The sequence below is a fragment of the Molossus molossus genome, unplaced genomic scaffold (genome assembly GCF_014108415.1).
Source record: "Molossus molossus isolate mMolMol1 unplaced genomic scaffold, mMolMol1.p scaffold_m16_p_3, whole genome shotgun sequence".
In the NCBI taxonomy this organism is placed as follows: domain Eukaryota; kingdom Metazoa; phylum Chordata; class Mammalia; order Chiroptera; family Molossidae; genus Molossus; species Molossus molossus.
Window position 1 is genome coordinate 54,312,753 of NW_023425366.1, and position 14,603 is coordinate 54,327,355.

The following is a 14,603-nucleotide window of genomic DNA, read 5'->3' on the forward strand; positions in this document are numbered from 1 at the left end:
CAGGATTTGAAACTTTGAAAATCATACCAATACTAAAATGGTTTGCTAATCTGTAAAGATGTTTTATACCATTACAAGTTTAGAAAACATGCAGTTGTCCTATTTTATTACATATACTCCTAAAATACTGGCATTGCTTCTCAGGGACTACCTTGAGAATGTATTACTGAGATTTAAGCTAACATAGACTCTGCAATTTTAGTTTTTGCTATTGAAATGTTACTTTAATTGTAGCATATGAAGCTCAGGATCTTACTAATATGCTATTATTTTTGATAAGTGTTCATAAGCAGTAGTATGTTATTTTAAATATTTTTTTTAGAATGCTATTGCTTTCTTATGTATTCTAAAGTGATAGCTATCACATAATGATAGCTGTAAGCATATCAGTTTGGGTTTTCCTCTGAATATAGTCATAGACCAATTTTTTCTATAACTATAACTTTCAATTAACTTTGGAAGACACCCTAGAGTTTATGATTATGTTTTATACTAGACTTGGTAGAAGAATACAGAGTTACAGTGAAAGAAAGCTACTGCATTTTTGAAGATTTGGAACCTGACCGATATTATCAAGTGTGGGTAATGGCTGTGAACTTTACCGGATGTAGCCTTCCCAGCGAAAGGGCAATTTTTAGAACAGGTAAGGAGATGTTAGGGTGGTGTTAAGAGACTATTCTTCACAGACTATTAAGATCAACCAATAAGCATTTATTAAGCACCTATTGCATGCTGGGTATACAATGATGAATAAAGCTGGGTTCTTATTCTCAAGAAGCTCATAATAAAGTAGCAGAGATACAAAATAGATGATTCTAAAAAATTGGTGACAAAGGCCATGATCCAATTATACATAGGTTATTATGAGAACACTCCAGAGGGGTACAGGAGTCAGCCTGGGGCAGAAGCAGAATCAGAAATGTCTTTGTAGAACTAATGCCTGAATGAACTCCTTCGAAGGATCTGTAGGAAGTAAAGTGTTAAAGGAATGTATTTATTTGAAGAAATCCTATGAGCAGAGGCGTCAAGATAAGAAACAGTATGGAGTATGCATGATACAAAAATAAGTTTGCTATTACTTCTTTGACTCAAGACAAAGACATAAGGTGAGAAAGACTAGTTAGTGTGTATAGAGTTCATATTTGCTAAGGTAAGTAGCTCAGCTTTATCATATGGGTGCTAGGAGCCCTAAAAAGGTTTTTCAATGATGGTTTAGCTGAGAATGCATTCCCATGAAGGAATCTTTTCACAGGGGCTGAAGGCATAAGCCAAGTTTGAATTGCCTTTAAGATGATAGTAACTACCTCAGGAGAACATGTGACTTATTCCTACTGTTTTATATTTTCTTCTTGCCTTTTAAAGCAAATATTTATTGAGCACCTACTAAAGGCAAGATTATGGCTAACTTCTTTTTTTATCCTCACCCGAGGACATTTTTCCCCCCATTTTTTGTTCAGATAGAGTGGGAGAGAGAGAGAGAGAAACATCGATGTGAAAGGGACACATCAAGTGGCTGCCACCTGCATGACCAACCAGAGCCGGGGACAAACTGTAACCGAGGTACATGCCCTTAGCGGGAACCAAACCCGAGTCTCTCTGGACTGTAGGCCAATGCTCTAACCGCTGAGCCAAACCGGCCAGGGAAGATTATGGCTAACTTTTGTGTACAAAGAAGGGGACAAGAACATATATATGTTCTTCATATATATATGAATCCTCACCCGAGGACATTTTTGCATTTATCTTCAGATTCAGATAGAGTGAGAGGGAGAGAGGGGGGAAGAGAGAGAGAGAAACATCAATATGAGAGAGACACATAGAGTGGTAGCCACCCACATGACCCAAACCTGGGCCGGGGACAAACTGCAACCGAGGTGCATGCCCTTAGCCGGAACCAAACCTGGGACTCTCTGGTCCGCAGGCTGCTGCTTTAACTGCTGAGCCAACCTGGCCAGGGCAAGAATATTTTGATTTGCTTGTATAAGTATAAAGAAACTCGAGTAAGATTTATAGGAAACTAATACTGGAAGCTGGTTGGGAATGGGTGAAAATTGAGCAATTTGGAAGGCAGGGGTGGGAGGGAGATTTTTTCACTATATAAATTTTTATACCTTTGGGGTTTTCAACCAAGAATATATATATATTTTAATTTTTTTAATTTATTAATTTGTTTTTGTTACAGATGTTTCTCATTTTTACCCCATTGATACCCTCCGCCCCCTTACCTCATCCCCATTGTGCATGTTCATTGGTCATGCATACATGCATGTAAGTTCTGTGGTTTATCTCTTCCCCCACAAACCTCCCCTCCTCTGAGGCTTGTCAGCCTGTACCCCACCTCCATGTCTCTGGGTTAATTTTGTTCAGGTTTGTTCAGTTCATTATATTCCACAAATAAGTGAGATCATGTGATATTTGTCTTGCTCTGGTTGGCTTGTTTTGCTTAGCATAATACTTTCCAGGTCCTTCCATGCCATCTCAAAGGATAAGAGATATATTTTTAAATAAAAAATTTAAAATAAAATCATACCCAAGCATTTTTCCCAGGTTCTGGAGAAGCAGAACTGGAATTCATTGCCCCACAGTTGACTTGGTTCTCTCTCTACAGCACCCTCCACCCCTGTGATCTGTGCTGAGGACTGTACTGTGTGTTGGAACACGGCCACCATCCGATGGCGGCCTGCCAACCCAGAGGCCACTGAGACCTACACTCTGGAGTATTGCAGACAGCACTCTCCCGAGGGCGAGGGCCTCAGGTAAGAATCTTCTCCACAGGGAGGGGAGACCCCACCTCTGCACAGAGAGAACCTGGGTTGCCAGGAACCCAGCTCAGGGCCCAAAGCTGACCTCTGAGCTTATGCTCACAGAGGGCAAAAAACTCCCTGAAATCCTGCTGAACTAATTAAATTGACTTGATTTGCAACTCCATCACTATTCATCAATGAACTTTAAGTTTGTAATAAAACACATGCTACTGTGCAGAATAACTCCCTTGTAAGAAAAATGTATGTGAACATTCTTTGAGGTATATTTAACTTGAATCATTAGACAGGATTTATTCATATTTTATGCTCATGTTATTATAATTATTTTAGTTATATCAGAATAGGTACCACTTGACTCAGGAAACTAATGGTGAGCTTGTGTACAATGTAAATATGTATTTGTAATATATAGATGTAAAATGTAAATTGGAATGTCTCTGTAATATATTGCTAATATTAAAGAAGCTAATTACATATATAATCACAGAGACATGCCTGCTGCTCCAAGAGCAGGAAGAATCTACAGATTTTTGCAGGAAAAAAGAAATGTAAATCTTTCTCACCAAAATTAGGAAGCTAAAATTTATCAGTAAAGGCCCGTGCATCCAATGGGCATGTGGTAAATGTTAATTCATTTACTGAGGCTGTGTTTTCTTAACCTCCACACCATGGCAATAAGACAACTTCATGTTCCAGGATGAATATTCAGATCATTATTATTAATATTCATATTTTGATAGAGACATTTTTAGCTCTTTTTGAAACCAAATTTACTGAGATAAACTATTGTGATAGGTTATGGAACTTAGAAATAATGGTATGAAACTAGACAGCTTTTCAATAAAGTGTATTATTAAGCTCTTATTTTCATAATCAATCAGCAATATTTATTTGGTAATGATGTGAGGTTTCATACAACTGAACAATAATGATAGTTTTTTCAAGTGTGTGAAGACAGGCTTCACAAAATAATGATCAGAGGATGCATTGGTGTTGAGTGGGGTGTGTACGGGTGGGATGTAGGCATTTCAGAGAAGTGAGAACAGAGAAAATGTACATCTCTGTTAGTGCAGTAGCTGGAAGGCAAGTCTCAATGCTCAGCAAATAGCTGAGAGGTGACAGCAGGCCAGGATGAAGGAGTGGAGGGGGGGAGAAGAGGGGCGTGGGAGAAAAGGAGGAGGGAGAGGGGGGGAGACAGAGTGAGAGAGTATAACTGACTTTTATTGAGCACTTACTATTTGCCAAGTCAATGTCCTAGATGCTTTCATAAGTTGCCTTATTTAATCTTCAGAATAACTCTGACAGAAAACAGATGCTTCGAGAGGCTACTCAGCTAGTGCGTAGCAATCGGGATTCAAACCCTGCTTTGTTAGATTTCGAAGTCCAAGTGCTAACCACTATTTAATGTGGCTTAAGGGAGTCCTGGACCTTTTCTATGGAGACTCCTGATGCTATGAGAACGCTATGTCAGGAGTGCCTGAGTCCCAGGCAGTCTCCCCCCAGAGCTCTCCGAGGAGTGTTGTGGGATGACTCATCCTTGTTATGGCATCAGTCCCCAGCTGCCATTTGCATAAATAACATCAACACAGTTGGATTATTAAATCAGCAGAAATCTGGAAACTCTGAGACCAAGTAACCATGTCACTGAGGGAACTGTGATGTCATCTCTTAAATGTGGCTACAAGGAGAAGGGGAAGGGAGGTGGGAGCAAAGGTGGCATCCACTGAGGGCCTTCAACAAGCCAGGAACTGTGCTAAATCTCATTTAACTCTCTCAACAATCCTAAGAGGAAGGACATGATCTCTAGGAAATGAGACTCAGGAAGGTTATATAATTTGGACAAGGTATTAAATGATGGAGTGAGAGTTTGTAGTTAGGATTCAAATTTAGACCTGTCTTATTCATTCCACTAAAAAAAAAAGTTGTGTCCTTATGCAGACTAAGTTAGCATGCCTCAACAGCCTGGCCACTGGGAGCTATTGTGTATCCTTAGTTTCTTTTGTCACATGGAAAACATGGATGTAAAGAGAGAATGCAGTACCATTCACAACCCTTTTGATTAATGATTTTCCTATCTCTGATCATTCTGGGGCCCTCAACACAAAAACACAAGTCTGTGTAATATCAACACTAATAATGCATTCCAAACAAATCCTTCTACCAAAGCCAAAGAAACAAATGACAATTCCATTTGTAGGGGAACAATGGACATCCACCAATTTCATTGAGACAAAAGTTGAGCTTATTAAAACATAAGGCTTGTCATTAGTTTATTCTATTTGAGACTTTGCCAATGGGTTCATTTTTATTTTTCTCTTTAAAGGAGAGCATCTGAGAGGCTGGATAAGCAGAACTTTATAGTAGTTATGAAGCAATACAAGCACCCTTTATTATTGAATGAATATAGTCCAGCAGGTTTAGAAATGAAGGGAAATTCCAGTGCAGCCTTGTTGATAGTTTGGAGCTGTGTTGGAGATGGAGCTGTTTTCCAGTTAGGTGCTAAAAGACCTGCCAGTGCCAGGAGCTAGAATGGTATGTCCAGTCCTCAGCCCAGGGATGACTCCCGGTGTCTGGATCCCTGCTGGTCTGACAATAGATAATTTTTTTTTTTTTATCCTCACCCAAGGACATTTTTTCCATTTTTTGTTCAGATAGAGTGGGAGGGAGAGCGAGGAAGAGAAAGAGAAACATCGACGTGAAAGGGACACATCCAGTGGTTGCCACCCGCATGACCCAACCAGGGCCGGGGACAAACTGCAACCGAGGTACGTGCCCTTAGCGGGAACCAAACCCGGGTTTTTCTGGACCGCAGGCCGACGCTCTAACCGCTGAGCAACCGGCCAGGGCTAGATAATTTTTTGAAGCAAGCAAAATTTGGTTGGCCACCACCCTGCTCATTTGCTAAGTTTATTGCTGATGCACCATGTCAGAGTCATCCCTTATCAGTAAAGAAGCCACAATAACTTATCCCTCAGGTGGGCATCAACAGACTGTGCAGTAATTCATCCTTAATCTCAGAGGCCCAGGGCTGCAAAACCCGTTTGTATTTCTTTTGGTTCTTCAATTTAAGAGTTCAGGGGGGAAAAACATTCTGCTCTTTCGGAGCAGCCATGTGTCTTAGGTCTTTGGGCCAGCTGGTTCTTACAATCACTTTAAAGCATTCTGTGTAGTTGTCTGATGGTTCAAACCTATATAACATTAACTATAATCTATATTGCACAATCTCTAAACTGTCAGCTGTAGACAGCTAGTCAGACAATAGAACTGATAAACAAGAACCTCAAAACTTAATCACCCCTAGTCAATAAAAGCAAATTATCCCTACTTTTCCCTTCTATTAGAACCACATTCTTCACTTTGGTTTTCTGCCCAGCAGTGCATAATTTTTTGTGTGTCTTGGAAAGAACAGCAAGCCAAGGGTTGTCTGATCCCACTCCCTTGACCACATGAAGGGATCATTATGCAACCTCAGCGCCTGGGACAGTGTCTGGCATATTGTAGCTACTTAATAAATATGTGTTACCTGAATGGGTACATATCAATTAGGATTATAATACTGACTCCGATAAGGAAAGTTTGGTCAACTTTGAAGATAATCTCTTATTCAAAATAAGGGGAAAAAACTGTGCCAACAAAGTAAAGAAGAATGGCAAATGAGTTAATTTTAGTGCTTGGATACTTAACTAGGAGACAAGACTAGTCTAATCTGTAGGCTGGAAACCTTTTCATGGGTCACTGATAGTGAAGCACACTTATAAGCTTGCTTATCCATTGGTTACATAGCCTTTACATCTGTTCTAGGTTCTGTGCAAAAATCCTATGCTAAACCAGATCCAAAAATTAATCCAGAATCCATTGCAGGGAAGTAAGGGGATCAAAGGGTACTTCTCTTTGATGTGACTCAGTTTGACTGGGTGAGGACTGGGACCTTGTCTGTGTAGCTATTCAATAAATGTCTATTTAATGAATGAATGAGTGGATGAATGATGGGATTAGCCAATCTTTTGTGCTTGCCAAATCCAAGTCATCTAACTGGCTGGAATCTCTAGCAAAGAAGAGAGAGAGAGAGCTAAAGAGAACTAAGAACTAAGTGATTTCACATCTCTTTCTCCCACCCAGTCCCTGAAAAGACAGACAGCCTTAAAAAACTCTGGTCTGGAGTAGGAAGAGAAGTAGAAAGGAAATGAAAAGGATGAGTAATACGAACACACACACACACACACACACACACACACACATCCACCTTCAGACCTGTATTTGTTCCCGCAGTATGAGGGCCTCTAGGATGTTCCAATTTAAGACCAAAGGTGCTGGTTCAACTCTTATGGTGGGTGTTTAAATGGAATGAGCCCATTGTGCCCCCAAGTTCCATGACGCAGTGTCTGAAATAACCGAGCAATTGCCTCCATTCCATAATCCTCACAGAAAACACATTTGCATATTTTTGTGTGGGCACCAGCGGCTCATCCCAGCAGTCAGCCCCTGTTGGGATTGGGGGTGGGCGGGAGTGACAATCCCTGGCTTGTGTGCGGGGGCAGAGGGAGCTCCTACTCAGCCTTTCCTGTTTTTCTTTGAATGCTCTCCTCAGGTTGGGTGGGCTCAAAACACTTTCAGAAATTTTCCACTGCTCAGCTGTTTCCTCAGCTGCTCTGTCTCTCCTGTGTGGAGAGAAGTCAGCAGAACTGTGGGTGGAGGAGGGAAAACTGAGAGAAATATAGTACAGGGATTAGCTGTGTGGGCTGTACAGAGAGAAGCTGTGCACTGAATGACAAATCTGTGAGACTCAGTGTGCCACAAAAGTAGTTGGTAGTGAACTTCCTGCTCCCCAGACCTGACAGAGTCTGTGGGTGGGGAGACCCTTGGGGGTAAGGGGTGTCGGGCTCTGGGTGCTGGGCCTGTGAGCTTACACTCCTCTGCTTCCAGCCTTGGGGGCCACACGTGGTAGAGCAGGAATAGAATTGTCTGTCACTGTTGGATGTTCCTGCTGGGGACACCTGCCACTCCATCTGTATAAGAAGAACAAATAAGGGTGAGTTTCCTAATGAACTTAGTGCCTGGACAAGGTGAAAAATCCCAGCATTTCTTTCTTTTTAAAATAACATTTTACTAAGCTGAATTAGTAATGACAGACCAATGGTCAACCCCAAGTGATTTGACCTCTGCAACCTGTGGGTAAAGGAGGCAGTCATTCCTGCCCCATCCTTGCATCACAGGGTGACAGGAGGGTCACTGACATGATTGCACCAAAATTCATTAAGCAATTATGAGCTAACAGCTCATTTATCTGATATTGGTTTCCTGACCCAGGTTTTAACATCACTCTGCAAGGATCCCTTGGGAGACAGAGTAATATGAAGATGATCCCCTCTCCACCCCCAGCATCCTTGGCACTCAGCTTTTTCTAAATCTTTCTTCCCAAATGAATCTGATTTAACTTTTATCATTTAAAATCCTATATACCTCGCCCAGCCAGTGTGGTTCAGTGGATTGAGCATCGTCCCATGGAATGAGAGGTCCTGGTTCGATTCCTGGTCAGGGCACAGGCCCAGGTTGCAGGCTCGATCCCCAGTAGGGGGCATGCAGGAGGCAGCCGATCTGTTTCTCACTCACATCGATGTTTCTATCTCTCTCTCCCTTCCTCACTCTCTAAAATAAATAAATAAATAAATAAATAAATAAATAAATAAATAAATACATACATACATACATACATACATACATACATATTAAAATTCTATATATCTCCTAGTAATATGGTAAAGCCCCAGTCAATGGAAACTCAGCCTGTTCCTTCACTTCTAACTTAAGTTCTGTCAATTTCCAAAAGTATTTGAGTAAAATACACAGACATAATAGAATCATTAAAAACAACCCTGTAAGAACAAGAGCTGCTAATACAGAGGTGAGGAGACTGCACCAAAAAGTACAGGTTAAGAACAGTACCTCAATGCAACATAAAATTTAAATCCGTACTTCCTGGCAGCTAAGATAAAAACAGGAGAGAGGCGGAGAGAATAAGAGGGAAAAAGAAAGAGATTACATAACATCTCTTTTTAAAAAGGAAGCACAACATTTCACTAAGAGAGACAATTATATTTCTTGACATTCAGTTCTCAGATGAATTTTTCATGCAGATCTTTATATAAGGGCTATTGAACAAGATAATAGTGGTTGTCTTTAAAAAAGACAAAAGATGAGAAAACATTCTCTATGTAACCATTTTTTTAAAATGGTATCTAAAAACATAATGTTAAATCATCATTCTGTTCTATGGGACTTGAAGTAATTGTCCACGTATGTGGCCCTGGAATGGTAAAGGACAGATTAGATGTTCCAGAGGAATGAATGTTACTAGGCTCCTGGGATTCTCCGTCTGAAACATAAATGGTCCACTGAGGCTTTGGAGGGTAAATACAGAGAAAACAAAAATCCAGTCTTCTTCTGCTGGAGTCCTTGGCTCACTTTGATTCTGTGAGAAATCTAATTACAGGAAAGCTTGCGTACCATGGTTGGCAGCGCTCAGTCCGCATGTTATGTTTCCACACTATTATCAACTAATAGTGATGTTTGGTTAACAAAGAGTCTCATAATATCCTCATTTAGAAGATTAAAACTCGTCTTGTCCAAATATTTTTATTTGCTAAGTTTTTAAAAAATAAGAATCAATATATAAAAAATTTTCTTCCTAATCCTGATTTAATAAAAAAATTTTCATCTTAAGAAGTCCCATATTTAGTTAGTTTTAAGGTTTTACAAATGGCTCCCAATAACTAGAACTATTTCATTAGTTGTTTTGTATTTACTGTTGCTTTATGTTTTCATGGATTTTTCTTCTTTTTCCTGTTTCTCCCTCCTGTTTCTTCTCACCCCACACTTCTTATGATTAGGTTCTTTAAACCTACATGATCATAAAAATCAACTGGGATGCTTGCTCAAGTTTAGATTCACAGGCCTCTCTTAAGAGATTTCGATTTAGGTTTTATGTGCCCAGGCAGGTTTAGGAACCCTTCCTTTAGAAGCTGGTCCCCACAGGGCCCAGTAGTGGGCTCTGTTCACAGTTCACATTAAATGGTATTGACCGACGGGCTGAATATCGGTGCTGCCAACAGGAATGCTAGTAAGAGCCCACTGTGTTTTAAAAACACTTACACTTGGCCATTCGTTGTGTACCACAGCGACAGCGCCCTCCTAGGCCTCCTCCAGGAGTCACAGCCCTGGGTTCCTCCATGCTGTTTGTACACATGCTGCCCCCTCCTCCGACAGATAACATGCTTAGGTCCAGGCGTTGGACATGGCATGCAGAGGGCAGCGTTCCTCAGGGCACTGGCACTCGACTTACCTTAAGCACATGGACGTTCCTTTCTTCCATTCCGCAGGAACTGTTGAATGACCAAAATTTTGAGAAGCTACTTTACGAAGTTCAAATTAATGTGCATTCTGCAAACACAGTCAATCAACTCCTGGACTCCTGAGCTTATAATATAGATCTAAAAAGAAATTAATTAATTTTGGATAGGTAATGTATACCTATGGTACAAATTTATTTAAAAATATTTTTCTTTATTGATTTGAGAGAGAAAGAAAGGGAGAGAGAGATAGAAGCATCGATGAGAGAGAACATCGATTGGCCACCTCCTGCATGCCCCACACTGGGGATTTGGCCCACAACCTGGGCATGTGCCCTGACCGGGAATTGAACCGGCGACCTCTTGGTGCACGGGTCAACGTTCAACCACTGAGCCACACTGGCTGGGCCATATGGTACAAATTTAAAAGATACAAAAAGGAATACAGTGAAAATTAATTCCCTTTCTACCTCTACTTCACCTACTCCACGCTCCTCTCCAGAGGCAGTTACTACCCCCGACTCATACTTATCCTCTGTGCATATACAAGCATCTATATTTTTCAGCAATTGGTAGCTACTATATATATTTGTACCACTTTGCTTTTCTTGTTTAAAAATACTTCTTGGGGGGGTGGGATCAGAGACAAGAACATCAGTGGGGGAAACAAGGGGGACATCTGTAATACTGTCAACAGTAAAGATAAAACATAAATAAAACAAATAAAAATATTTCTTGGTTAGTGTCTCATATCAGTACCTATAGAACTGCCTCATTTAAAAAGACAATTCCATTCTATTCTGTTTTAAGACTATATTGAACATATTTTACCAGTTAGGAGGCATTTAAGTTGTTTTTATCCTCTTACCATCACAGACAATGCTGCAGAAATAAACCTTGTGCATATATCATTTCACACATGTCCAAGTATGTCTGTAGGAGAAATTCCTAGAAGTAGAATGACTGGTGAAAAGCTATGTACATTTTGAATTTTAATACATGTTATCAAACTGTCTCCATAGAGTCTGTAGGTGTGTAAGTCCAGCTAGCAGTATATAAGAGTGCTTGGTTCTTCATACCCTTGCCTACATGGGGTGTGATAAAATCTTTGGTCATTGACAATTTGATAGGTAGAAAATAGACTCTTATTATACTTTAATTGTGTGTTTCTGTTATTAGGTTGAACGTGGGGGTTTTTTGTATGTTTTGAAGCCATGTACTTCCTTTTTAAAAAAAATGTTTTTATTGATTTCAGAGAGACAAGAAAGGAGAAGGAGAGAGAAACATTGATGAGAGAGAAACATCAATCAGCTGCCTCCTGCACTCACCCTACCGGGGATAGAGCCTGCAACCTGGGCATATGCCCTGACTGGGAATTGAACCTGCAACCTTTTGGTGCATGGGACCTCAACCAAATAAGCCATGCTGGCCAGGGCACCATGTACTTCCCTTTGACAAACTGTTCAATTTCTTTACAAATTGTTTCCTTTTGAATTGTAGAGTTTTTTCTTCTTGATTGTGAGTTAGCCCTCATCTATGATATGAGTTGCAAATACTTTTCCCACACATATTTTGTGATGTTAATTTAGTTGAATTTATACATTTCTTTTTAAAATAGCATTCAGTTTTTAAACTAAAAAATTTAAAACATTTAAAATTTCTCTCTATCACACACACACACACACACACGTTTTTTGTAGTATCTAATTATTCCATTTTAAAAACTTAATTTTTATTATCTGGATTTTATTTCAGCAGAAAGTGTGGCTAGCCAGCTGTCCCAGCGAAAAAAGCCCATCATTTCCCTTTCTTACTTAAAATGCTTCCCTTATTATATAACTATATGTTGGCTGTATTCCTGACCTTTATAACCTGTTCCATTGATCTAGCTATTTATGCCCTAGTACTATACAGTTTTCATGATTAAACTTTATAATTTGGAATTTCTAGTAGGTTAGGTTGCCCCTTCATGACTCTCTTTTTCCTATTTGCTAATTTTTTTTAAAAAATAATTTTTAGAATCATATTGTGATTCTAAATCTGGCACTTCCCTGCCCTTGAAAATTTGGTATTTTTAAAGATCATGTTAAGTTTACTGATTAACTTAGGGAGAATTGAGATTTAGGTGATGTTGCATTTTCCTTTCCAAGAACGAATATGCCTTCCCTTTATTCAAGTTGTGTGTTTTTCCTCAGTACCATCTTTAAAATCTTATACACTTTTGTTATATTTGCCACCACTCCTTTTTATTAAAGTATAGTTGACATAGAATGTTATATTTTTTATAATATAATACTACAAATATATATTTATAGTTTCGGGTATACAACATAATGATTCGACATTTACATACCTTGCTAAAGTGATCATCACAATAAATCTAGTAACTGTCACTGTCCAAAGTTATTATGATATTATTGACTATATTCCCTATGTTCTACATTATATCTTTGTGACTTATTTATTTTATAACTGGAAGTTTGTACCTCTTAATCCCCTTCATCTTTTTCATCCAGCTGCCCCCCACCCCCTCTGATAACCATTAGTTAGTTTGTTCTCTGTATCTATGAATGTGCTTGTTTTTTTTGGTCGTTTTTTTTTGGTCTTTTTTTTTTTTTTAGATTCTGCAAGTAAGTGAAATCATGTGGTGTTTGTCTTTCTCGGTCTGACTTATTTTACTTAGCATTATACCTCTGGGTTCATCCATGTTGTTACAAATGATAAGATTTCATTCTTTTTTTATGTCTGAGTAATATTCCATTATATAACAGACTATTTATCATATATATATATGTGTGTGTATATATATATATGGTGTATAATATAGAGATGTGAGATATCTATAGTAGTTCTATTTTTAATTTTTTGAGGAACCTCCCTACTATTTTCCATGGTGGCTGCATGAGTTTATAATCCTACCAGTGGTGCACAGAGTTTCTTTTCTCCATATTCTTGCCAACACTTGTTATTTGTTGACTTTTTGATAATAACTATTCTAACAGGTATAAGGTGATAGCTCATTGTGGGTTTGATTTGCATTTCCCTGATGATTAGTGACATTGAGCATCTTTTCATGTGTCGGCCATCTGCATGTCTTCTTTGGAGAAGTGTCTATTCAGGTCCTCTGCCCATTTTTTTTTAAATTATTTATTTATTTATTTTAATCCACCTGAGGGTATTTTTCTGTTTATCTTCAGATAGAGTGGGAGGGAGAGACAGAGAGGGGGAGAGAGAGAAACATCCATGTGAGAGGGACACATCGACTGGCTGCCTCCTGCACGACCCTTACCAGGCAGGGACAAAGCGCAACCGAGGTACGTGCCCTTGACCAGAACTGAACCCACGATTCTTCAGTCTATGGGCCCACGCTCTAATGGCCAAGCCAAAGCGGCCAGGGCTCTCTGTCCAATTTTTAGGCAGATAGTTTGCTTTTTTTGATGTTGAGTCTTATGCGTTCTTTATATATTTTGGATATTAACCCCTTGTCAGTTATATCATTTGCACATATCTTCTTTCATTCAGTAGTTTGTCTTTTCATTCTGCTGATGATTTCCTTCACTGTGCAAAAGCTTTTCAGTTTAATGTAGTCCCATTCTTTTATTTTTGCTTTTGTTGCCCTGGTCTGAGGAGATATATGCAAAAAAATATTGCCAACACTGATGTCATAGAGTTTGCTGCCTATGTTTTCTTATAGAATTTTTATGGTTTCAGGTCTTACATTTAAGTTTTGATCTATTTTGAGTTTATTTTTGTATATGGTGTAAGAAAGTGGTCCAGTTTTCATTTTCAACATGTGTCCAATTTTCTAGCACCATTTATTGAAGAGACTGTCTTTTCCCCATTGTATATTCTTGCCTCCTTTTTTGAAGATTAATTGACCGTACAAGTATGGGTTTATTTCTGGGCTCTCTATTCTGTTCCATTGATCTTTGTGGCTGTTCTTGTGCCTCTACTATACTGGTTTTTTGTTTGTTTTACCATCACATTTCCTGCTTAACATTCAAAAGTTCTTTTAATTTTTTATAGCTTTCTAATGAGCAAATCATTGGTTTTTCTGGGTAAGATGATAAAAAAAGCTAACCCTTCTACCAGAAGTATAAAGACAAATGAAATGTAGACTCATAATACAAACTGTTTACATAGTATTACAAGTACAGGGATATTGACTGCGGCTCTTCACAATGATCGCCCCTTAAAAAGACTGCAGCAAAGGATTTGATGCTCTGAAATTCTCTGCAGTACAGTAGTTAAATGCTGCAGTCCATAAACATATCCCTCATTTATTGTGTTGCTAGGGAAAACAGGAGCAAAATCTATCATTCCCACTTCTACTTCCACAATGTCTTGGCAACCAGTGGGGAGATGGTAGAAAACGTTTTCCAGTTGGGAAAGTACATTTCCGTTTAAATGTTCCTGTGACAAGCTTGTCCGCCAATTGTCTTGCTATATATTTTCAACGTGCAACGAAGTCTGACTGTGATGCTTTTTCAAA

General features: G+C 39.1%; 2 protein-coding genes across 2 annotated transcripts in view; one reads left to right on the forward strand and one right to left on the reverse strand.

The window, feature by feature from the left end:
* Nucleotides 1-14,603, reverse strand: part of MTX3 (metaxin 3) — a 760,898-nt gene that overhangs the window by 574,070 nt on the left and 172,225 nt on the right. The gene's annotated exons all lie outside the window — the stretch shown is intronic.
* The window catches only part of CMYA5 (cardiomyopathy associated 5), a 95,249-nt gene that overhangs the window by 66,704 nt on the left and 13,942 nt on the right, over nucleotides 1-14,603 (forward strand). The window contains exons 8-9 of the mRNA XM_036279078.1: nucleotides 497-643; nucleotides 2,609-2,756. Coding sequence (XP_036134971.1) covers nucleotides 497-643; nucleotides 2,609-2,756 — 295 coding nt within the window. The remainder of the gene's footprint in view (nucleotides 1-496; nucleotides 644-2,608; nucleotides 2,757-14,603) is intronic.